Source organism: Montipora foliosa, chromosome 12 (genome assembly GCF_036669935.1).
Source record: "Montipora foliosa isolate CH-2021 chromosome 12, ASM3666993v2, whole genome shotgun sequence".
Lineage (NCBI taxonomy): Eukaryota > Metazoa > Cnidaria > Anthozoa > Scleractinia > Acroporidae > Montipora > Montipora foliosa.
In genome coordinates this window covers 35,382,917-35,407,508 of record NC_090880.1, presented here as the reverse complement: position 1 = coordinate 35,407,508, position 24,592 = coordinate 35,382,917, and the positions used below count along the sequence as shown (strand labels likewise).

The 24,592-nt window shown below is 39.7% G+C and overlaps 3 protein-coding genes across 4 annotated transcripts in view; 2 read left to right on the top strand and 1 right to left on the bottom strand.

The window, feature by feature from the left end:
- On the top strand, positions 1 to 10,438 carry LOC137979163 (acidic fibroblast growth factor intracellular-binding protein-like). Of its 2 annotated transcripts, none has more exons than XM_068826361.1 (11): positions 1 to 194; positions 2,062 to 2,260; positions 3,422 to 3,548; positions 3,845 to 3,948; positions 4,052 to 4,108; positions 5,748 to 5,836; positions 6,040 to 6,148; positions 6,696 to 6,765; positions 7,161 to 7,247; positions 7,389 to 7,489; positions 9,779 to 10,438. In XM_068826361.1, the coding sequence occupies exons 1-11, from the start codon at positions 113 to 115 to the stop codon at positions 9,861 to 9,863; spliced, it is 1,110 nt and encodes a 369-aa protein (XP_068682462.1). In that variant the 5' UTR covers positions 1 to 112; the 3' UTR covers positions 9,864 to 10,438. The 2 variants fall into 2 exon arrangements, with proteins under 2 accessions (XP_068682462.1, XP_068682463.1); XM_068826362.1 differs by having other exon boundaries at positions 13 to 194; positions 6,043 to 6,148; positions 9,779 to 10,013.
- Positions 10,254 to 19,880, bottom strand: LOC137979162 (TAF6-like RNA polymerase II p300/CBP-associated factor-associated factor 65 kDa subunit 6L). The gene is made up of 12 exons (XM_068826360.1): positions 19,610 to 19,880; positions 19,366 to 19,452; positions 18,684 to 18,840; positions 18,223 to 18,282; positions 16,394 to 16,446; positions 15,614 to 15,679; positions 15,395 to 15,472; positions 14,864 to 14,959; positions 13,851 to 13,975; positions 13,199 to 13,331; positions 12,103 to 12,231; positions 10,254 to 12,016 (listed from the first exon to the last, which is right to left on the bottom strand). The coding sequence occupies exons 1-12, from the start codon at positions 19,751 to 19,753 to the stop codon at positions 11,261 to 11,263; spliced, it is 1,884 nt and encodes a 627-aa protein (XP_068682461.1). The 5' UTR covers positions 19,754 to 19,880; the 3' UTR covers positions 10,254 to 11,260.
- An 855-nt stretch (positions 19,881 to 20,735) lies between these two features.
- Positions 20,736 to 24,592, top strand: part of LOC137978856 (pyruvate carboxylase, mitochondrial-like) — a 20,622-nt gene continuing 16,765 nt past the window's right edge. The window contains exons 1-4 of the mRNA XM_068825966.1: positions 20,736 to 20,824; positions 22,693 to 23,108; positions 23,550 to 23,946; positions 24,399 to 24,592. The exon at positions 24,399 to 24,592 is cut by the window's right edge and continues 110 nt beyond it. Coding sequence (XP_068682067.1) covers positions 22,752 to 23,108; positions 23,550 to 23,946; positions 24,399 to 24,592 — 948 coding nt within the window. The 5' untranslated portion in view covers positions 20,736 to 20,824; positions 22,693 to 22,751. The remainder of the gene's footprint in view (positions 20,825 to 22,692; positions 23,109 to 23,549; positions 23,947 to 24,398) is intronic.

Below are 24,592 nucleotides of genomic sequence, written 5' to 3'. Positions count from 1 at the left end.
GAACAACCGCTGACCGCGGGCGTCTGTAAAGATGGCTGATTTCCTTGCAGCCTTATTTTACCTGTTTTGGAGCGTATCGCCTACATAGCATTGCCTCGCGCAGAAAGAAGTAATGGAAGATATAGAAGTTTTTTATATGGATCCAGCGTTTATAGACCCTCAAGTGTATGACCTATGGTTGCAAGGTTTCTCGGGTGAGTTTATAATATATTTTTCAAAACCATAACATTCCATTTAAAATCCACATCCCCCTGTTAACGAGCTTGTGCGAATTTCACCCCTTAAGAAGTACAAGATCAAAGTGCCGACACATTCCCCCCTTCAGAAAAAGTGTATATTCAATTTCCGCCCTCAGAAGAATTGGGATTTTTTCCAATACCCTTGAGAAATATTTGAAAGATGAACGTGTGCCGTCACGTGGAGCCCCTCAGAAATGCTCTTCAGACCCCCCTCAGAAAATCTCGTCAACAGGGGGGGTGTGGATTTTAAATGGAATGGCCCTCTAGGACTTGTCCAATTCGACCTGAGATATGACTGTTTCTGTTAATATCAGCAGAGATGCCAACCTATGGAGATTTAAGGTCTGGAGATTTTTTTCCAGCCGATCTCCCCACCCCTCCCCCCTCGATCAACCTACCCACTCCCCCTCCCCTCCTCTTCTTCCCCCCCCCCCCCCATCCTTAAACGCACCCACCCATTCCCCAGCAGCTCCTTCAGAATACAAGAATATTTTGCCGCCATTGTGAATCTGTGGGAAAACAGGGTACTTATGTCAAGAATTTTTATTGGTTAATCGGAGATCCAATCAAACAATCGGTTATATGGCTATGATAGCTAAAGGAAGTCATTTTGTTTAGTTCTATTAACGTGTGTTTGAAACTCAGAGATGAAGAAGTGCATTAAGAAACAATGAAACGAGTTTGAAAAAATCGATTTTTTTTAACTTGGGGATGCAATTTGAGTCTAGAATGGGGAAACGTCTGTAAAAGGTTCAGAGTCGTTTTTATCCGGGAGATTTCATGACCCGTACGGGACACCGGGAGATTCGTTCCGTATCCGGGAGAGTTGGCACGTATGTATCAGACCTTGTGCACCATAAGCCTTTGAAAGACATCATCACACAAGCTGGCGAACGGCAAAGGAACTGTGTGCCAGACATTCCAACACCTTTTGAAAGAAAATAAGTCTGGACTTTCATTAAGCCTCCTTCGCAGCCGTCTTTCGGGATGTCACGCGACGCTCCCCGTATTGTAATCCCTGATATAATGCAAAGCCTGGTGTCATTCTATGGTTAATTCGTGTACGCACCCCGAAAAATGCATTTGAATACCTTTCCGCGAACGTAACACTGCAAATAGATTTAATTTGAGTGTAGGCTGTTTGATTCGTAATGGCTCCTTTCATTCAATTTTATGAAATTCCATTCCTTGATGGACTAAGCTTGGCATCAATGAAAATCTGCCATTTTATTGATGTGCACAAGCCAATGAGTGTGCCAGTGGTGCAAGAAATTATGCACATTAGGGTTGTGCAATGGAAAACTAGGGAATCACCCTAACTGTGGAATATGCTGCCACTTATTTGGGGTAACCCTGCGATGGACTAGCATCCCATCCAGGGGGGAGTAGAAATACTCCTTGTCGCTTCATGCTAAGGAAACCAGGGATAAGCTCCAGCGTGCTGGGCCACTAGGCTCAGAAAGCGCTTACCTATTTGCATAAGAATAACAAATATAGTTGGTTTGTAACCATTCTCTAGAGACACATATAACAACATTGTAATAGTGTACAATAATATTGCCTGTGGATGAACAAGAGATTTTATTTTCATTCACAAATATGGCGGCGATGATGTAACGTGAAAAACACCTATATTACTCTGAAAATTTCTTCAACAATTGCCGCCCAATACTTTTTTCCAGGTATTTCACTGTAAGTCCTCACTAGGAAGGAGGCCAGGCATTATCCCTTCAGTTGCCCAGTCCATGCACAAACTACCGTATAGTAGCAATGATAATTAAAGTAGACTGTCCTTTTTTACAACTCTTATGTTTCAATTTAGAAAATGAAGCAACTCAGAGGCGTGAATGTGAAGATGCATTGAAGAAACTTGGTGTGTCGTATGCCATCATCTCCAGTGATACTCACGACCAGTACCGATTGTTCTTCCTGGTTGAACGTTTCCTTCAATCTCCCCCAATGCTTGCTCGTCAGATGCTGTTGCATATTTCACCAGATATGCAAGACATGTTGATTGAAAAGTAAGGGAGGTCAAATTTAATTGCAAATTTAATAAAAATTTCCAGGAATTGAAACCCCGTGCTTGTTAATTTTATTTGATGGGACACTTGTTGATCCTTATATCATCCTCATTTATCTTATGAAGAACCCCTACATCCACTTAAGAACTGGTTACACAAATACAAATACATACTTAATTGACTGCTCCCCATAGTGGCTTTTCAGGGCCAATGAAACACAATGAAAGGACGGAACAGAACAGCAACAACAACTGTTAAGAATCCCAACTGGCCGGAGGCAAGCCAGTTGGCTATTTACAAGTGCAGCTGGGAAGTTGAACCAGGGACTACCAGGATCAAATTCAACGAGTGATCAGAGTGGGTCTTGAACCTGGGATCTCGGGATCTCAAGGCAAGCGCTCTGACCACTTGGCCACACTGCCTTCTTTTGCCCATTGACTACTACAAGTGTGACTTAATAGATTTTACTGTTTAACGCCAGACGATTTTACTCGTCAATGGGGGAAATTTAGGAGTCAATGAGTTAACCAATGAGTTTTATAATAATTTATAGAGTTATTGCTTTAGCTAGCAAGTTAGGAGCTAAAAAGACTGAGATTGACAGCTAGGATAGTGCTTTCAGCAAATACTGCTGTAAGTTCCAAGTGCCCCCTGCCATTGTCCAGCCACCTGTGGCCTGGTACTATAAGCAAGTCTTAGTTAATGATTTGCAAAGGAGTGGCTCCCCTGTAGACTGCTGCCTTGTCATGGTGGGGGAGCTTGCGTGCCTCAGTGACCTTGAGAGCTTTACCGTCGGGGGTATTCCCCCACTAGGTCCAACCTTGGCGGGCAGGTCAAAGGGTAGAGGACAGACTAAATGGTAGTCACTGGTCCTCCAGGTTGGGGGTTGGGCGTGCGGCTAATCCCCGCACCCCGTAAAAATTATCTGATTACAGAAACCGACCGGCCTTAAGAGTCCTCATGGGCCCGATGAGGATAAGTAAGTAAGTAAAGGAGTGGGTTCAGGAAGAGAGCAGTACACTGTAAATAAGTAAACCAAGCACGTACTATGCATAAGAAATATTTTGAGTTCATGATGGCTTTGGCTATGTAGGAAACAAAGCTACACTGTTTGTTTTGATCCAGGAATGAGAAAGGGGTTTGTTTTTGATTGTGCATCAGGTACTATCAATTTGACAAGGAAGTGGTGCGAGAACTTTTGGGTAAGAAACTGACTGGACGATTAAGGAAGGACTTGGATGACATCAGTGAGAAAACAAATGTACCCCTTAAGAGTTGTCGTCGACAGGTTTGTTGCCATTATCTTTTGGACATGATGAGTCAGTTTAGCCTGCATACCTTCTGTGTTTCTGTTTCTTCTTATTTTCCCACATGTGATGACCAACAGCAAAACCACTTCTGCACAACTGCCTGGAATGTGGTTTTGTCTTTTATCAGAATTGCTCCAGAAGAAAATGAAATATAGAAGAAAAATAATATTGTAAAATAACTGTGGAAAGATAGAAAGAAGACACCAAGTGAAGCGTATTTGACTTTAGGTACTCTTTATCTGTCTATTTGACTGTCTTTTTCTTTTACATGTAGTTTGACAATGTGAAAAATGTCTTGAGAGCAATTGAAGAGACTGAGGGTGGAGGCCTTGCTGACACCATTAAGAAGTTATTTCTTCTGTCAGACAATTTATCCAGGTACACTCCAAACTGTGATTCTAGGCTATTGCATTGAATTTTATTTTTGGAAAGAAATTTGACCCACACGTAACATTTTGGGTGTTTGTGTTTCTGTTCACAGGCAATATGCTTGTATCTGTTTCATGGCCATTAATAAGATTGAAACAGGAAAGAAAAGGTTGGTTGAAATGTGGTGGATTAACAGTGATAAAATTGAGATGTGGGTCCTGTTTCTTAAAGTCCGAGTTACTTTCCAGGCTCGACAAGCCAATAATTGACTTATTGACTACAATCTGCCTATTTTAGAGTGGTCTTTCAACAGATTTACGGGACCCAAAAGAAAAACTTAATTGCGAAGTTTCATACCTCAAAACGGCGTTAGTTTGAAGAAACAAAGAGACTTATGGTCTCAAAAATATTCCCGAAGCGTTTCTGAACTTTTGAGCAGGGGAACTTGGAAAGTGCATGTTGTGTTCTCATCTAAAAAAGAGGAGGGCAGGTGTGCAAGATTTCTACATTCCCGGGCACAGCTTCCTTGTCTGTAGTGAAATATGTTTCCCAAACAATCCACGATTAAACCCTTGCTTGGTTCCATGTGTAAAAGAGAAACAAGAAAAAGGCTTTTGCTTTTTTAAACCTATATTAGGGCCGTTTATACGAGAGAAAATAAGCCGCGGCTAACTCTGGCCGCGGCTTACGTAAGCCGCGAACACCTCGTATAAATGGTACAAAATCTACGTTCACGGCTTTCTCAAGCCGCGGCTTATCCTGGCCGGGGAGTTTATACTCGTATAAATAGTTCCTTTCGCGGCTTACGTAAGCCGCGGCTTATTTTCTCTCGTATAAACGGCCCTATTAGCAATCATAATAATCACTCAAGTCTCAAGGTTATTTAGCGGAGCACGAGTGCCATTACACTAGTTGCCATTTGGGGAGACTACAAATCAACTGAAATCAGAACAAATCAAATCAAATGGCTTTTGGCAGAGTGGAAAACCAGAGTACCCAGGAAAAAAAACCTCTCAGTGCAGGAGTAGAGAACCAACAAACTCAACCCACATATGCCATCGCGAAACAAGTTGTGCGAAAACTTTTACAGGGTAACAGTGTCTTAAACCACACATATTTTCAAGCTCGATGTTGAGAAATTTGTAACTTTGAGAATCTGAGACGAAGTGTGTGGTTCTTCAGGGAAATGGAACTCGAATTATCAGGCAATTGAGGACTTTCAATATCAATAGACTGTAAATTACAAGATAAAGTACCTACGATACGAGTTCGTATTTAGAGAGGGAGACGCAATTAACCTTTGCAGTTCTCTAACTCACGGCCCTCTAGCTATACCACAGAGGACAGACCACAACGCCGGGTAGTGTGTGTGTGGGTTCTTTCTATACGTTCCTGAGGGTAATGAACATTGAAAGTATGTGACACGAGGATTACGGCTTATCGTTCTTATCTGAGAGGACTAGAGAATCCAACCATTCGCAATGTCATTACAAAGGAAGCACTTTCTCCTCAATTATTTCAAGACCCTGAGTGTTGGTCCGGCCGGAGTTTTATGTCCCGCAACCCCCTTGCACATGACACGGTCCCATGCTTAACCAACTAAGCCAAACTGTTGACGATACCTCTTTGCAGCCCACCTCAATTCCATCTCTCTCAAAGAACATTCTGGCGGCAAGCTGTTTCCATATATTTATTTCTTAGTGAAAAATTCTCAAGGCCTCCAGCAAACTTCCCCGCAACGCCATCATGGAAAGTTTTTATTTACATAAGCTGTATGAAGGATTAAACTTGTTTTCTTCAAATGTTAGGCTGTTACATCTGACATTCGATGATCTTGCTTTTTGTGCTGAGGAGATGTTGGATCATTGGACTGTTGGATCAGATGAAGGATCCACCGGTAAGTCTGCAAGCTATCACAGTACCGTAGCTCAATGCATAGGCGTTTAGTGGGAAGTGTCGTGGGCTTTGAGTTAGCCTAGAGTTAGAGTTAAGGTTGGCGAGGTTTATTTTCAGTCGACGTCAAATGATCTGCTCGCCACTGACACATGAAATCACGATATTTTGCTTAAACTCACCCAATAATTGTTAATTACTTTGCAGCAGCTGATGTAGGAGACACCGGAGCAGAATTTGACCGAGTTTTTCTTCAAGAATTGAGGGATCTTAAAGTCTTTGTTAACGACAGAGAAATCGTAGAGGAGCATAGAAGGTGAAAAAAAAAATCCCTTTTCAGGTGACCAGGCCCCAGTTGTTCGAAGGGTGGATCGCGGTATCTACTGGATAACCCAATTGGTTTTGCTAGTGTTTACCTGCTGGATAGCGATTTATCCGGTGCATAGAGTTATCCCTCTTTTGAACAACCGAGGCCACATGGCTTAAACGCCCAGTTGGTTGGGCGTTGTGTAGCGCAATCACCATTCTCTTCCCCAGACCCCGCTGGTCAGCACCAAGAACACGGACTCTGGCCGCAGCCAAAAATACGCGCGGTAACGGTAATGGTATAATGTTGTAACCGTTGACAACCGTTACTGTTTCAAATTTCTGAGTATGCGCAGAAGAGCCAGAAGGCTATTTTTGAACACGGTGTTTTTCTTTCAAAATAAAATGGTTCTAAGCTCAGGCGAGTTCACGTTCTGCAATTGCCCAAATTGCTCAGTTCATTCACTAACTGATAAATGAGATAATCATTTCAATTTTTTTTCGAAAGTATTTTCTTTCCCGTGAAATAAATTGATTAAAATGTCATTTATTTTCAGTTTGGTATGTAGCGTTATAAGCAAACGATTCACCAAGAAGCTTGCTAAGTCTGTGGAGGTGAACTTTAAGGTAAGCTCAAGCTGCAGAGTGGCCCCTAAGCGATCTTATTAACCCTGCTAGAAATCGTCGAGCACACCTGCCGATGAGCTGGGAAAACTGGAAAAAGTTAAGAGAGTAGGTCGCTAGGCTTGTTTGTTAAATAAAATGGAGCGATCAAAAAAAAAAATTGAAAAACGGAAATGTTTTTGACGCCTCCGTCGTAGATCTTAAGGCCCCTAGTGACCCCAGATAAAAGGCGGGCGTGTTCGTGTTTCAAATCTAATCCTCTGGAAGTAGAACTTTTACTCAAACGCTAAATTACTTCACCAGAAGAATAAGGCAGCCTGTCGCACGAACTAATACGAAATTAAATAGCCTTTACTTTCATTTTCTTCTGATAACACTGTTTATATTTACACACTTAGACCCTGTGTCGACACCTGCTGAATATCGCTGCAGGTCTCATACATAGTAAGGAGGTTAAAGATGTTCTGAGCGACTTTGCGGAAAAGGTAAATGTACACAATAACTATCAGAAAAAAATTAGTATTTCCTTTCTCAAAAATGGAATGCCAGTGTTATGTGCGTTAGCAGCCACTATCTGCGAAATGTGATCGTTTTCGTTCACGAAACTTTCACTTTTTCTTTTAAAGTTCATCGAACCGTGTAAGCAGCTTGAATGGGATGCAAAAGAGACCGAAATTTTCCTGGATTCGTTGGTGGACAGCTGCACTAAACTGGACTCATTGCATAAGTAGGTATTTTTTGACGTATTGAGTATTGTAGACATCCGCAAGTTTCAGAAAACGGCGACGGATGTTATTAGGATGTTATTAGTTTACAGACGAAAAGTGATCGCGCTGCACGTGCAGAACGCGTTTTCCGTACTCCTCTTCTTCTTCTTGTTCTTCCTCTTCTTCTTGTTCTTCCTCTTCTTCTTCTTCTTCTTCTTCTTCTTCTTCTTCTTCTTCTTCTTCTTCTTCTTCTTCTTCCTACTCTCCTTCTTCCTCTTCTTGTTTCTCTTCTTCTTCCTCCTCTTCTTCTTCTTCCTCTTGTTCTTGTTTTTCTTCTTCTTCTCCTTCTTCCTCTTCTTCTTCTTCTTCTTCTTCTTCCTCTTCTTCTTCTTCCTACTCTCCTTCTTCCTCTTCTTGTTTCTCTTCTTCTTCCTCCTCTTCTTCTTCTTCCTCTTGTTCTTGTTCGTGTTCTTCTTCTCCTTCTTCCTCTTCTTCTTCTTCTTCTTCTTCTTCTTCTTCCTACTCTCCTTCTTCCTCTTCTCCTTCTTCCTCTTCTTGTTTCTCTTCTTCTTCCTCCTCTTCTTCTTCTTCCTCTTGTTCTTGTTCTTGTTCTTCTTCTCCTTCTTCTTCTTCTTCTTCTTCTTCTTCTTCTTCTTCTTCCTACTCTCCTTCTTCCTCTTCTCCTTCTTCCTCTTCTTGTTTCTCTTCTTCTTCCTCCTATTCTTCTTCTTCCTCCACTTCTTCTTGCTCTTCTTCTTCCTCTTCTTCTTCTTCTTCTTCCTCTTCTTCTAGTAGTTCTAGCGCTGGAGCACTAATAAACCAATTAGGACATATTAAAATTCAGTCGAAAACAGAAGGCATGATCTCGAAGCTCTGGGGAATAAATTCATACAAATCCTTATATTTATTCCCGAGAGCCTCGAGATGATGCCTTTTGTTTTCGACTGAATTTTAATGTATGGAAATTGGTCTATTGGGGACACTGTAAAGTGAAATTAACAATTAACGTAAATCAAGTCAAATGCTGGCTTTTTCTTTACTTAAAAACCATTCGTACCAATCCACTTACGGGATACTTCTCCCATATTGTACGTCAACAAGACGTATTAATCGCGATGTACTTGGGAAAATTGTATTTCCAAGTGACGTTTTCGTTGCCACAGCGGTCATTTAAAAATTTTTCAAGCTCCCCAATCAGAGATCTAGCTTGTTCGCAAAAGCCATCTTCAGTTTACATTTGCAAACCAAGATAGTTTGTGCTTCCGACAACAGGGCGGTTTTCTTGCCCGTTTTCTTACCGTTTATAACAATGGGAAGGTAAACAATCCGAAGATAAAGGGTGGCTTCATATATCATCAACATATTTAGGCGAGACTAAGGCTCCGTGCATACTCACGCATCATTGTTGGGTGTTACAAGTTGGGGCCATTTGCGCATCCTGTTGCATGTTGTTCCGTGCGGTTGCGCGATGTTTGAAACTGGTCAAACTTTTGAGCCAACAACTCCCACCATTTTTTTTTGTTCCGTGATCGCCGAAGCGTCGCGCAACAACGCTGGGTCCGTCAACACTGTTGGGGCCACGTACACAGATTAGATGTGGTCTTCACGGCGATAGCAACGCATGAACATGTTGACAACAAGATGGCAGCCGAATTTTGTAAGTTGACAAAGTCTTATGGGTCGTATCCTTCCCATAATACACTGCACGTCCTTATATTGTTGGGAGTTGTTGCGTCCGTTTGCACTCCACTAGCAACACATCCAACATCTGTCGAACCAACAACTTACATTGTTATATAGCTGAATTTCTTCCCCAACAGCGGGCTCTCATTGGTTACTTAGAGGTCACATGACATCTAACAATAAAACTCTTTCCCGCCAAAAGTCTCGGGCAACAGTGCAAAATCTATGACGTCAGAGGACAACACCGCGAATGTTGACCGACAATAGCCGTTTTGTTGCCATTGCACGTTTTTCTTTTTTGATATATAATAAATCACTTAATGACTGGTACCTCGAGAAACAGTTCATTTTGTTTCCCTCGAATTTCAATGTTTCCCTTGGCTGCGCCTCGGGGAAACATTGAGATTCTCGGGAAACAAAATGAACTGTTTCCCTCGGGACCAGTCATTAAGTGCTTAATGTTCGGAGTTGTTGCGTTTGTTTGCACGGAGCTTTAATGTAATGTACCAGTCACTGTTACGGAGGCATTAGACTCAAGGTCCTTCTTTAGGAGCAATGAATACATTTTACAGGACATTTCCGAAAAATTCGCCAAGATGTTTTTTTTTTTTTTTCAAATTAAACAGAAGCAATTTGGAGCGCTTGATTCCTGTGTACGCCCGCTTCGTAACTGTATCACAGAAATGTATTGGGAGAATGTACCACGAGTGACTCACGTCATAGCAAACAAAGTTTGAGTGGACTTAATCCGGGGCTCACACAGTGCCGCCGGCTGGCATAGTTCGAACCACGACAAGAGATACTGGCTTGCTCAGTCAAGGCTGGATATTTCCCTTCGTTTCATTCCAAAAAGAACGCAAAAACGATGTTGGACTTCTTCTCTCTTCTTAAATACTCAGAAAGGAACTTTGCGAATGTCAAAATGAAAAAAAAAAATTGCAGGAAAAGGCGGGTAGTCATAAGCAAGGAAGATGGGGCAGTATTTTTAGTCATGTAGCAGCTCTCGTAACGTATAATGTGATTGGCTCGATTCCCAAGCCAAAAATAGAAGACTAAACAATTGAAACAATGACTTAGACTTAAAAACACAATATAAACTGCTTACGATACCAAGCAATAGCAGGTAACGAGGGCTGCTAAATTACTGTATTTCCATCTCATAGGGTAGACCATATGACAAATTTCATACCACCCGTATTGTTCAGCTGTTACTGAGCTCAGTTGTTATAAGCCTGATACAGGGTTCATGCTGGATTTTGCATATAAAATTCCAGGAGTTTTCAAGATCCAAATATTGAATTTTCAAAGAGTGTTTCTAAGAAGATTTCTATGCCATAAATCGTGTTTCAGTGTTTTCTTTGCTGAAAAAGAATACCTTGATATTCGCGCACGCACAGGCATTTTAAATGTTGCATTTAGTCTTTCCCCAATAGTCAATTTGCTGAATTTTGAAAGGTCTCTTTAACTTAGCAGATCATCATTTTCTCTTGGCATGGTGCAATCTCTACAATTCGAGGCGTTTTCAAGCAGTTTCCCACAAAATCCTTTTTTTCAAGGGCTTTTGAAGCGCCCTTGAAGTCCAAAATTGAATTCCAGGGCTTTTCAAGGACCTCAAGGAGTAGCACGAACCCTGCTGATAACCCAAATTTAATATATTACAATTCAGTCCTGAACAAAAGACATCCTCTCGAGGCTCTGGGGAATAAATCTAAGGAATTGTACCAGTTTATTCCCCAGAGCCTCGAGATGATCCCTTTTGTTTTGGACTGAATTTTAATATTTCGAAATTGGTCTATTGACCCAGTCTTGTTCCCAGGCCAGGCTTTTCTTCAGCAAAAGATAACCTTGTTGAGACTTCTTGGCAGGCAAAATTCGAAGCTCGGTTGGTAATTAATCACGGAATAGTGTTAATCTGCTTTTGGGCAGCTAGTTCCTGTATGTGACTTTTCAAGGGCAAATGACTGATCCAAAGATTGACTTGCATCGAGCTTAAAACTCCTAACTAGTAGACCTTGTACAAAAAGAATGACGAAAAGCGTCGAGTGTAAATAAATTTATAGAAGAGAGGTTTTTAAAACCTTTTTGCGCTTATCCTCGTTACAATCGACTTATAACATTACCCCGATGTGATAATCATATTTTGCTTTGTTATCAAGTAAATGGGTTGCTTTTCTAAATTTTCTCCTTATCCTTCCAGTTGCCACATGTGGCTTTGAATTTTTCTGATAAATTTCCCCGCGTTTTGTCGATGGCTCCGTAGCTTCGAGACCGCTCCTTCTGGAGTGCCGCAAGAAACCGGGCACATCAGCATCCAAATCCCTGGGCACACGGTCGAGGCCTACGCGGGCGGGCCTCAATGTCAAGCAAATCTGTTTGCACTTATGTCCGGATCTTTTCCCCGATCTGTCTTCGGCTTCTGATCGCTTCCTCTTAGCAGCTGAGGCTCGTACTGGCGATTTCAAGGGCTGCAACTTTTCTTTTGCCTTATTTATTAGCTCTTTGATCATGTTTGCATCACGTGCAAGCGGCCTCAAAGGATAGTACGCATGAGCAAACGGCTGCATCCTTTGCTGATTGCTCTTTGTGACAGCTGCATCTTGCCAATTATTATGGGCAATTGTGGGTCCCAAACTGTCTCCAAAGACGTCATAAAGCTGCTGATATTGTTGAAGAGGATTGGATGCGAGTCCGGTCGAACTCGACCGCGATCGAGTGGAAACTACAGGAGCTGGGCGCTGAATGCTCGCTCCAGCCCAAGGAGATAAATTGCTGCGTACGACTGGGTGCGAATTGTTAACAGAAAAGCCACGTGAGTTTAAGGGGACGCCGTGCTGTTTACTCTTCAAAATGCATCCAGCAGCTTTCTGCGAATGAAAGAAATCATGAAAGGATTAACTATCGTAACGCTACATGGAAAAAATAGCTTAATAAACGCTTTTAAAAACCTTACCAGAAGAGCACCATACACCTGGTAGGCTTCATCTTGTAGAAGACGGTTCGACTGACTGCTGTCATCCAACACTTGTTGCAGTTGGTTCCAGTATGTACGCAAATGAGGCATTACGTACTGTTCTAATGCCTGAAAGAAAAGACCAGGTGTTTTATTTGACAACTTTCGGGGGTCAGCTTTTCGCTCTGGGGGTGGGGAGAGAGGAAAGGTTCTGCAAACACGGTTATTTCAGACAGTGAAAAATCCATCTACAATAGCGGTCAACAAACCTGAGAAACAACTGGTTTTTTAAAAAATAAATCACCCTTCAAACCATATTTTCCTGTGATTGGGACAGGATTTATGAACGGCAAACCATTTTTATGGTTTCTCCCATATCATATAGCCAGGAGACAATGAGTTGGAGCCTTCCTATGCACAATATCTTTGTGTCAACCTTTGCGCGTATCTTTCTATTTTTAGAACTAACCCTTCGGGAGGAGATTCACATTTACATTAATTTGCAGACATTGTGACATCAGTTGCGGTCGCATTAGGGAGTTAACACTTAGTGTTAATTCAAGGTTCTATTGTTCAATGTTCACCTATGGATTCAAAACACCAGTGAGTTAACACTAAAGTAGTGTCAACACTAGTGTTACACTTTGTTTCTCTCAAATGTGACCGCAATCATTATTTCAATGTCTAGTGCGATAACAGATCAATTTCCATGAGAAGGGAACACCCGAAGGGATTACCCGTTGGGAAAAAAATATCAGGGCACGGAAGAAAAACAACTCAACCTTCATATGGCGCAGAGCCTGGGAAACAAATGCAGCACGTACGCATTGGTCAATAGGCTGATTTAGCAATAGAACGGGAACGTCAGTGGCGACGTCGCGCGCAGGAAAACTACCAATGAGAATTTAGAATAGAGAAGAAAAGAGTGGAGTCTACTCTATTCTGAATTCTCATTGGTGTTTTTTCTGCGCCTTTGTCGCCACTGACGTTCCCGTTCTGTTGCTAAATCACCCTAATAGCGAGTTCTCTCACCAAAGCAGCCTCATTCACTTAAAGTTCCCCTACGATTTTTTTTTTGCCATCCTTCATCACGTACCTCTGGGCCCAGCTCTGTGAGACCGACAACTGCTCCATAGTGAGAACAGAAAGGTCGTCCATCGTCTAATAACACTTCCTGTAAAGTCATAAGCAGCTGCTGTCTCAAGTAGTTCACGGGATTACTGCACTTCCTACGGTCATAAAACAACAACAAAAAGTTGGGCAAGTAAAGAGAAATTCAAGTTTCAATCGGCACAACATTGCAATTGATGGATTTTTAAAAAGAGCTTCAACAAGGGATTCATTTATTTCTTTGTTTATGTAAGGATAACGAAAGCGAAAAACTCCGAGGAAATAAAATTAATAGGCAAAAGGATTGGAAGCCTGCGTGCAGACTTCTCCTATTTTGCGCGTGAAAAAGAGACGTCTCGCGAGCCACAAGAGAAATGGGAAGAGTATACACGCAGGCTGACAAAATTAAAAGCTTCGTATACACGTACAATGTGTGATATAAACTTAAACAAGGGGAAAATCCAGAGAAAATAAAAAGACTACGGGATTAGAAGCCTACGAGATGACGACTGCTACATGTATCTCATTTTTTGCTTGGAAAGGAGATTTCTCTCGAGCGACAAGGGAAATGGGGTATACACGCAGGCTAACAACTGAAAGGCTTTGTTCACAATGTGTGATGTAAACTATTAAGTGACCTGCTGATACGAGCCAAAATGTATGCTGCATCATCCCTCAGTCTCCAGTGATCATTTTGTGGGTTAAGAGAAACGGCAAGTGATTCAAGTAGACAGTACATGACTGAAGTGACAAGCTGAATCACCTATAAAGCAACACAAGAGTAAAATAATAACGAAGACACATTTTTATAATGCGTTAAAGATAGCATTTCTTATCTTTGTCCCACCAATTTGCCAGTTTGCCAGTAACACATTACCATCCACGACACAGAACATTTAGCCTGGGGAAGACAAACGTTTCCTTTCTAGCACCTTAATGCCAAGAAATACGCCTCCGCCATCTGTTTCATAAATTTGCCGTAGGTATTACCTTCAAAAAGTTTCCTGCAGCGCAGCAGAAGAGCATCCTAACCGACTCCTGTTCGGTAGCCCTCGGATTTTTCCGAGAATACCCTAGTCATCTGATCATTGAAGAATAATTTCTTCACAACCATAAATGTTCCCTTTTTTGCTTATTCACATTCAAAAGTTTTGTGTTCGTTTGTATTCTGTCTCAATTTTGATTTCCCAGCGGTGTAGCCTGGAGCAGACAGGAAAAATTCTAAAACGGAAAAAAAAAGGCTCTCGGTGGGTCGAGACGAGCGAAATTGTGGCGAGGACGAGAAAAAGTCAAGCGAAGACAGAGGTAGTGGGGTGGGGGCGGCTACCCTAGTCTCCGATCAACTTTTTCTCGCCCTCGCCACACTCTGGCTCGTCCTGACCCACCGAGAGTGTGCAACATGCCATCAGAGCTATCATAACTTTCTTTTTACGTGAAAGACCATCACAGTTGATTGCAAAGGAACCTAAAAGAATCCAGGCTTGAAATGTGTTTAATTTCGGTGAAAAAGTACCATTTCATCAACGGAATTTTGTTGAACTTAAAAAACAAACAAACAAACAAAAGGCAAGGGTGAAGTGGGTAGTGTCAGAGGATAACAATGAGGGTTAACAAAATCAAAAGCCGAGGCCATCGAAAAGGATTTGCTTACATAGGGTTCAAAAAACAGTGACTGATTTTCGATGAGAGATCTGACCATGCTTAAGAGCTTCCCCAGCTGTGTCAAGTCGTGGCTATGGGATTTCACCTGAAAAAATAAAACCATAAAAATTATAAGCTTGCTAGAAATAATGACTTAGCGATAATATTTGATTTCCTTTGATTCCTTTATCACTCTAAATTTTCCCTGTTGGTTTATTTTCAGGGTTTTTTCTGAAAAGTTTGAACATGCATGGGATATGAGAATGTTTTTTTGCAATGTAGGAACTCATGCAATATGTCTACCATGCTGCTCTGTGAAAAGACGGTATCATTATACAGCAGTTGTCTGGAAAAGTGTAGGATGGGACAGAGTAGGATTCTGCTAAAAAAGTCGTTTTTGATGGCTATAAAAATGTCATCATCGATGGAATTTAACGTTGGGCTCCTTAGTTGCCGGCAAGTAACACTTTTCCCATGTGCACATTGCAGACAATAGCATAATTATTATTGCAAAGCAATATCCATACTAGTTTTTACTCACTGCTGATGCAATGAAGTTCACAAAGTATGCCAGCAATGAAGATATTTTTGGGTTTGTTTGCAGATCTCTCAGAGCAACCTGTAAATTTTCAGAGAGAAAAATCAGTTGAAGTATCGAGGAAGCAATATTAGCGATATGTATACATATTTGGTTTGAATTTCTGAAAGTAATTCCAAGGAGTCAAATTGAACGGTTTCCGCTTAAATCAAGTTATTTTACTTTGCAGCATTCTTCATCATCACCCAAAACAGACTTGGTTATTTGTTTGTAATAAGTCAGATGGACCTGAAAAAAAAAAAAAAAAAACACTGTAAGAAAAATAACTATTGATTTGCCAATGGATGTGCATCATCAAACAATAATTATCTGGAAAAAATAAAATGGTTTTCAAGGATACGTTTGGAATACATGAAATATTCTGCATTACATGACAATCAAAAAGACCAGTTGTTGCGCATTAAGAGATTTGGTGGGGCTCTTATGTCTTAGATCTTAGGTGTTTTGAGACACCCAAGAACGAAGGTAAAAGTTACATAACAGTGGCAAGCATACATCATTACAGCATAGCCTTGGCCTTAATATTTACAAATACAGGAAGCTCATGAAAGTGAAAAGTGGGCACAGGATTAAGACAACTAAGACAGAAGGTAACAATAAAGAGATAGTGATTAAGAGATCACAGTATTCCATGAGAACACACGTTGGATAAGAGATGGTGCATAGCACCAAATTGGCTATAACCAATCTTGTATCCAACAAGCACAAGTGCCATGAAAATTAAATTCTGGATGCTTGGACACTGGGAAATTAAAAGCCAATCAGTTTCTAGCTTGGCAACACTTGACGCAATCAGTTTCCATATTAGGTCATAAAGTATATGAGCTGATAACCAAGATTGACTGAACCAATCAGAAAGCTAGAAATGCGATATCTGAGGTCGAAAATTTAATAATTATTAATATTCTTGATACACTTGCAGTGGTCGAAAATATTGATCACCTCTGACAGTGGGTTTGGCACAGATCCAGTTTCATTGACACTGTTGGATCGACCTTAATTCACAAGAGAAAAGTAAACAACAGATTAATTCACAAGAATGTATCACTGAAGCAGTAAAGCTCAGGGGTTTCAATAAAATTTGAAGTAGGCAGCTGGTTTGAGTCTAGTAGCCGACTGTATCAAGAAGGGGCCGTTAGGCCCCTTCGTCTAGGGGGGTCTGGGGGCATGCTCCCCCAGACAATTGTGAAATCTGGAAGCTCTGAAATGTGATTTCCAGCACTGAAGATGAAAGAAGATTTCTAATCAACAGAGACACTGAGTGTGCAATTAAGCGCATTCTTTTGATAATTTCCAGCGAAGAAAGATTTGGAAAACCATTTCAAAAGGAAAATTAACGATTTTTAACGTTATATGATGTTTCGACAACTTCATGTCATCATTACTACCAATTTCAAGCTGCCGGGAACGGCAAACCTTTTTTGCACGTTTTTTCAAGCGCGAATTTCAGCATTTCTCAACATGAGAAATCAGTTCTGTCGAACGATAAGAATATGTCATTTTAATCTGAACAAACGAAAAGGCTAAAACTGATGAAACTAACGAAAAATTTACTGTTTTTGGAAAACAAGTCTTGATGCAACGATTACTCAATAACGACCTGTTTTACAGTAAACGTCTTGATATGTTTGGGGACGTAACTAAATGTAATTGAATTACGTAAAAAATGTGACGGTTGGCCTAGGCAAAAATACGGAAAAAGGTTATAGCCGTGCACTGTAGCTCAAAGATGGCAATATCAAATCTGATAATTATTTTGAAATTGAGGTTAAAAAAGGTACATTCAAGTCGATCAAAAATTAATTTTACTTCAGGTTTGACGGAATCCTTCAATTAATTCAATGTAGGGTAAAAAGTAGCCGACTTCTCTGAGCGATGCAGCCGACGCTTTTCGTCGGCCGTCGGTGCTTATTGAAACCCCTGAAAGCTGATATGCTAATCTCATGTTTAAAAAAACGAGGAGCAATGTTTTATCCGGGTTTAAAAACTCAAGCCGTAGCCAAGTGTTTTTAGACCCGACAAAACATGTGCTGCAAGTTTTTTTAATGACTTCAAAAACATTCCACAAAAAGCGCGTCCCCTCTGGACTCAGAACAGTGGTTCAAATTGTGAGAGTAAAATCGTCTGGTGTTAGACAGAGTAAAATCATCTGGAGTTACTTAGCCAGAGTAAAATCTGTCAAGTCTCACTCCCTGGAGTGGATAAAGAGTTAGCCCTTGACAAGGACAATTAATTAATCACTATGTAGACAGGGCTTTCTCATTGACTGCACCACGCCTTTGGAACAGTCTTCTGGCCGATATTAAGCAGGCAGATAGCATATCCTCTTTTAAAAGAATCCTGAAAACAAACTTGTTTTTAAAGAATTTAGCTATTTTTATTGTATCATAATTTTAATCTTTTAATCCATAGTTCTTACCTTTTTTTCACCATTATTTAGCTATTTTTATTGCAGTCGTTGTTTTTAGTCTCTTTAACCTGCAGTTCTTACCTTTTCTATTTCACCTTTGTAAAAAGCATCGAGACTGATGTTAGATGCGCTTTTAAGAATTATTATTATTATTATTGTTATTATTACGGGTTTTATCTCTGATTTACTCTACCAAAGGGTTAATGCTCAGCATATCAGCTTTGAAATCTATCTGGTTAATGTCTTTAAATATAACCTTGTTTGTTACAAGCGCATTTTGGCTCCAGCCACTCGGACCCTGGGATCAAGAAGTCTGGGAGCCACAGAACAATTTGATAAGGTCAAAATAATTTTTCCTCACCAGCATTACTTTGTCCTTGGCTTCCAATGGCTGGTAAACCCTCGATACACAGCCAATGAGCTGGAAAAGAAAGCAATGAAAAGACTCAAACCTTAGCCTTGTAATTGCCCATCTAACCAAGACACCACTCTGCTAACATAGATTTCGCTAAATAGTACTGAATAGTAATACAACAAAATGATAAAAACACAGTTTTGATGATGATGTTGATCACTTACAGTCTTTCAAGAATGTATAATTCTACATGCCGATTAGGTTCAGCAAATTGAATTAAATTTAATTAATGCAAGCAGTAGTATCCAAAAAAAATCTTAAGGCAGAATGGAGAACCAATGAACTAGACCCACACATAAAATAAATCCAAAACCCAACCTGGGACATATAATTTGCTTCAAGTCAAGTGCTGTCAACACTGTACACACCCACACTACTTTAACTGATAATATTATTATTAAAATGACCTTTTACTGTTCTCTGTCCAGGATCAGTTGGAATTGCAACATTCATTGCTAGATCTCGTAATCCAATCTCCTTGTCATCGACAAAGAAAATTTCACCATCCTTGGTGATGGTGCTGCGAAACGTCATGTCTTCCAATGACCCATAACCATATATAGGCTGTAACAACAAATAGATATTGTGTTACCTAATTTCATTGTTGTTAAAAATCTCAGCAATAGAGGGCTTTTTCTGTGTTTACATGACCTCATTTAAACACGAGGGGGAGTTGGGAGAATTTGAGACAGTTGTGCAAACCTGAGACACAGATGAGTGTTTGCATAACTGTCAAGAATTCTCCTAGAGTGTTTAGATGTCAGGCTACGTGAACACAGAAAAAAAAGTCTTTTATAATATATTTCTCAAAAATAATTTGACAAATGAAGGAAAATGCTAGTTGTTTTACTTCTAGATTGAAACAGATTTTCTTGATACACGCTCATACTCCCTACCAGCCAATCAAACCACACGTCTGAAAACACATAACCAATGAAAATTCGTGTGATGTCACAGCCGTGTTTAGGTACTCTCATCTAAACACAGCTATTGACCAATGAAAGTGCGCGTACCATCCTAATTGTTTTATGTTTATTATTGTTCAATGAAAATGTTATTGACAAAATAAATGGCAAATTGCTCTTTTACCTCTGTACTACTTCTTTCTAAAGCTTTGTTGAAATCTTCGCACGTAAGTCGTCTTCTTTTAGCATGTTTCATGTACTGAGTTGCACTCTACAAAAATACAGTTTACGAAATATGCACAAGTTATACCTAATGTACTAAAGGAAGTAAAAAAAATATTCCCTTCACTGTTTCGACAAGATATTAAAAGAGGGACTTTCATAAAAGAAAATATCATGTTAATTTTAGTATGCAGAAGGCACCAGACCTGAAGAGTTTCTCGTAGTCGGTAAGTGACATCTTCCGCCAAAGAGCTCGCTAGATCATCTGCCAGGCTTTGTGCTCCAGCTATTTCACCGAATAATTTGACCGATTTCGGCGAAATTATCGCAAATTTGGAGTCATGAGTCATTGAAGTTTTCTGAACCTTTATCGTTGAAGATACAGCTTTCCAAAAACAAAGGGTCTTTGGAAAAATATATTTTTCACTACTTCAACTGTGAACGTGTTCCACCTTGTCGGATTCGTTCTGGTTGAGTGAACCGTTGGGGTCTGGGAACGACTATGATTGGATGGAAATGATACGTCAGGAAGTCAAGAGGACGTCAACAGGAAGTCGGTTGTCAGACAGACCGGATACAGGAAATGGTAAATGCTTCGTCACACGTTCCTCCCTGTTGCTGACCATCCAAAGAAATGTTTGTGCACTGGCAGTCGGGATGGAGTTTATTTACTTCGCAACACCTTTCTACCTTCTTTAACCTTCTTTCTACCTTCTTTGGAGGCTTAGTAGAGCAGAGAGAATTAAGCTCAGATTCAATATTCAATATTTATTATTATGCACTATTTCAGAAAATACACAATGAACGTAACAATTAAAAGAAAGAAGGAAAAAGACTTATTATACATGAGTGAGAAAAAGTGGAAAAGTACGTAGTGGCCATAGTAACAAATGCTTTTGAGATGGCCACTACCACAGGAATTAGATGAAAGAAGAAAAAAAAACCATACATGCATACCCGGTATATCATATATCATATATCATTTTCTCTTGCATATATATATATGATATATATAATATAGTTTAAATAAAAATAAAATTAATAGTAATAAATTAACAAATTGACCAAAATATACAATATTATTTACATCAATGAGTTACATCCAAAAAAAAAATAACATTACTGGTTAGACCTAGATGAGTCTCCGAAAGTGCACTTTTTTCAAACCGGGCTATTTACTATTTACGACAGTAATGGAAAAAGAGGAGATAGTGAAAGACCACATTTTTCTCTTGGAAAGGTTTATCAAAACCCACCCACCCTTCCCCCGCTCATCGTCACCTTACCTTCCCTTCCCTCCCCTAGCAATTCCCAGATTGCTGGTTGGTTCTTTGTACATTTAGTGGTCGCGGTCATGGAGGGGAGATGGTTGTGTTCCTATGTATCTTGATGAAACTCAAATCCGGAACACTTTTTGAAAGGTGATTACTATTTCATTGTGTCTTTCCCGTGTGGTTGATCAGTTTTGCTTTCTCACTCGATACTTCATTCTGGCTTTTTCTCGGTTGTACGACGAATTCTCGTGTACGTGTCATGCCCCATGAATGAAAAATTGTCAATGAGCTCATGCTGTTGATCGATCCGGATCGTCAAAATACGAAAGCTTTCCATTAAGAGAAATTCATCATTTTGGTAGACAATTTCTTTTGCGGGAAATGCAAACAGGTGGTTCAAAATTTGTTTTTCAGCGTGTCTTTAATTGGGTTGATTTTTATTATGATCGAGTAATCATTCAATCGCTCAGATTAGCATTGAATGAATGTGGAATATTTTTGGTGATAACTTTACTCAGCCTTCCTTGACTTTTCTGCGTTTCCTGCCTTTTTATCTTTCCTGTAATATTTTTATTTGTCGTGATAACTAAGAATTTAGCTTTTGCAAATTTGTTTGCTCTTTGCTCAAATTGATGTGACTCTAAAGTAACCTTGTAATTTTTGTCTACATGTAAGTCAATCGTAATTTAATTAATTTCTGTCAATCTTGATATTTTCACAACACATGGCTTTGTTTCACAATTTACCCGGAAAACAATATTTTTAATAAAATTGATTGGCAACAAGAAATCATAATTTATTCATTACCACTGAAAAAATTCACTTTACTGTGTTACTTGGCTTGCTGTTTACTACAGGATGTGATGTCAGAATGGATTTTAGACACTCAAAGCAGTGTTGTGAAAGAGAGATGATACATAATTTATTTTACTGATACTATTACTTTGCTTTTGAGTTTGCTCATTAAAAAAAAACATTCATTTAGTTTTGAGAAAGGATAAAATCCTGGTAAGTTTTTTTTGTTTTTGTTTTTCTTGATAACAAATTGTAGTAGATAGATATTTTTATTTACTTGCTGCAGCATTCATTGGCTATATATGTACAATAAAACTGAAAACTATATAAAATTATATCTTGAAAATGCTGTAAATCCAAGTCAATGTCAAGTTAATCCCTTGTTGTGCAATCAAGCACTGATATAAATCCAAAAGGGAAAAAGTTGCTTTCCACAAATGAGAGATTTTTTGGGAGAAGTGAAAAATATTGTAGAAATAACAATTTATATTGTAAATGAGTGGGAAACTTGAAAGAAAACAACCCGCATTCTTTTTTTTCCACTTGCGGGCGGCAGGTGAATTTCTCATCATCAGGTAGCCTAATTAAGGAATGGTGCAGTTAGAGAGAACAATAACCAAAAAAAACAATAGGTTTGATGAATGAAAAATTACCTGTAGATTACCTGGTGAAATCTACATATTTGTGCTTTATCTTGCTGTTTCTGGGCCACACAATGAAATGACCAACTTTTAATTTCATTCCTGGAGAAGCTATACAGTTTTCTCCTTGAGGGACTGGCAGGAATCCAAAGATTTTAATACCACAGAAGTTATTTTTATTGACCAAATGCAAAAATGGCCATTAACAAAGTTTTATTTTGTCTTGATGTTAATTGGCCTTGTTAGCTTGTGAATAACAATTGAAACAATCTTGGCTGTAAAACGAGGCTACACTCAGGCTAATTTGCGCAAAGATAAAATAATAATATATTGGCAGCCATTGTTTAATTCGGTCTGTAGACCTGTGATGCTTTGTTAGCCATTGTTGTGTCATTCTTTCATCAGTTCCTTATTTTCTTACAAATTTACTGCCAGGGATGATCTGCGTTTAGATCTAAGTTACTCTTATCTCTGAAGATTTCTTGTTCATTGTTTTTATGGCATATCTGCAATGACCTTAATTAAGTATCCTCAATTTTGACAATAATCAATGTTTTCCTCTTTGTGTTTATGTTTCAGGGTTTAAACTCATTTCCAGACAGTCGGCTTCTTCCAAAAAGATTGTAACTTAAGCAAACATGTTGCGTGTACATGCATCATACTGCAAGAAAGTACTACAGCAACAGTTTTTTCACGGAAATGGGATCTGGTCGACATGCCGTTATATTCATGCTGGAAACAAGTTTTGTTCAAGCAACAAGCCTGAGCCTCGCAGAACTCAAATCAAGAAGATTCTTGTTGCAAATAGAGGAGAAATTGCAATCAGAGTTTTCCGTGCCGCTGCAGAAGCTGGCATTGAAACAGTTGCAATCTACTCGGAACAAGATGCAAATCTTATGCACAGGCAAAAGGCTGATGAAGCATACCTTATTGGCAAGGGAATGCCACCAGTAGCTGCTTATTTAAATATCCCTGAGATAATAAAAATAGCAAAGGTATTTGAGGCATTATTTGTTTGGTTAGGTATCATCAGTCTGTATCTCTATTAATCAGAAAGATCTCGTGTCTCATTTGGGGGATGTTAATGACCTTGATCTGATCTATAACTCCTCTTGTATGTGGATTAAATGTTTCCTCAACTATTCATTGCCCTTGTGTCCCTTCAGTAGCAACAGTCAATACTGTTTAATCATTCTTTATGAACTTCCAGCACTGAAAGGGGGCAGATGAGACAACCTAGCCAAAGTGTACGATACTGTTTTTATTGTCAATTGCCTTTATTAGCTGAAGTAGTTCTTTGACAGCTTTATGAATGTTTTGTTGCTAATCTTGACAGGTTCTTTTTTAGCTTAAAAGTGCTTCAGAGGCCAAAGCATTTTTGCTATCATTGAACTTTGGGGTAAAGGAATAATGCCATTAAAACACATAATTTACAGGAAACTGAGACTGATGCAATTCACCCAGGATATGGATTTCTCTCAGAGAGAGCAAACTTTGCTGAGGCTTGTGTCAAGAATGGCCTTATTTTCATTGGTCCTTCGCCATCGATAGTGAAGCTTATGGGTGACAAAGTTGAGGCAAGGAAAGTCGCAATAAATGCTGGAGTTCCTGTGGTTCCTGGTACAGAGACACCTATAAGAACTGCTGAGGAAGCCAAAGCATTCTGTGAGGAGCATGGGCTGCCTGTGATCACCAAAGCAGCCTATGGTGGTGGTGGGCGTGGCATGAGGGTTGTTCATAAAATGGAAGATGTTGAAGAATACTTCAATTTGGCCAGTAACGAAGCTTTTGCTGCCTTTGGTGATGGCTCAATGTTTATTGAGAGATTTGTTGGTAAGCAGATTCCTCCCTTATGCCAATGATAATTGGCTGTGGCGAAAATGTAATAGTGCAAGTCCCAAGTTATTCGAAGGCCAGATGACTTTATCCAGTGGATAAGTCACTATCCAGAGTATAAAATATACTTAACGTTAAACGGTGGCCAAAATGTTTTTACACACCTCTTAACTAGATGTGCTTAGAGTGTGCATATTCACACTTGCGAAGGCAAATACTGAAATCAGAGATTGAAACTGATTGTCCACTGGATAAAGTTATGTGGCGTTAATGAACAACTGGGGTCAGGTATTTAATTCTTATCCACAGGATAATTTTCTATATAATGGCAACATCCATCCTTTGCACAATTCATGCCAGATTTACATCATTTTGGTGTGTTGTGCAGTTACCGTAGAAGTGATCATTTTTGTTTCTTATGAAGAGTGTATTTTTTTTAAATTACCCAGCAAAGCCAAGACACATTGAAGTACAGGTGGTGGGAGATGCCTATGGAAATATTGTGCACCTTTATGAACGTGACTGTTCTGTACAGCGCCGGCACCAGAAGATTCTTGAAATTGCACCAGCTCCACTGTTAGATATTGAAATCAGGGACAAGATGACAAGAGATGCTATTACGCTCTGTCAGGCAGTTGGATAT

Excerpts from the sequence above, each read along its gene's own strand:
- LOC137979163 (XM_068826361.1), top strand. The coding sequence starts at position 113 with ATGGAAGATATAGAAGTTTTTTATATGGATCCAGCGTTTATAGACCCT. Across the intron at positions 3,549-3,844 it reads TTAAGAGTTGTCGTCGACAG|TTTGACAATGTGAAAAATGT; the intron begins GTTTGTTGCCAT and ends TTTTACATGTAG. Across the intron at positions 7,490-9,778 it reads AAACTGGACTCATTGCATAA|AAGCAATTTGGAGCGCTTGA; the intron begins GTAGGTATTTTT and ends CAAATTAAACAG.
- LOC137979162 (XM_068826360.1), bottom strand. The coding sequence starts at position 19,753 with ATGACTCATGACTCCAAATTTGCGATAATTTCGCCGAAATCGGTCAAA. Across the intron at positions 19,453-19,609 it reads GACTACGAGAAACTCTTCAG|AGTGCAACTCAGTACATGAA; the intron begins GTCTGGTGCCTT and ends GTATTTTTGTAG. Across the intron at positions 15,680-16,393 it reads TGCCAAACCCACTGTCAGAG|GTCCATCTGACTTATTACAA; the intron begins GTGATCAATATT and ends TTTTTTTTTCAG.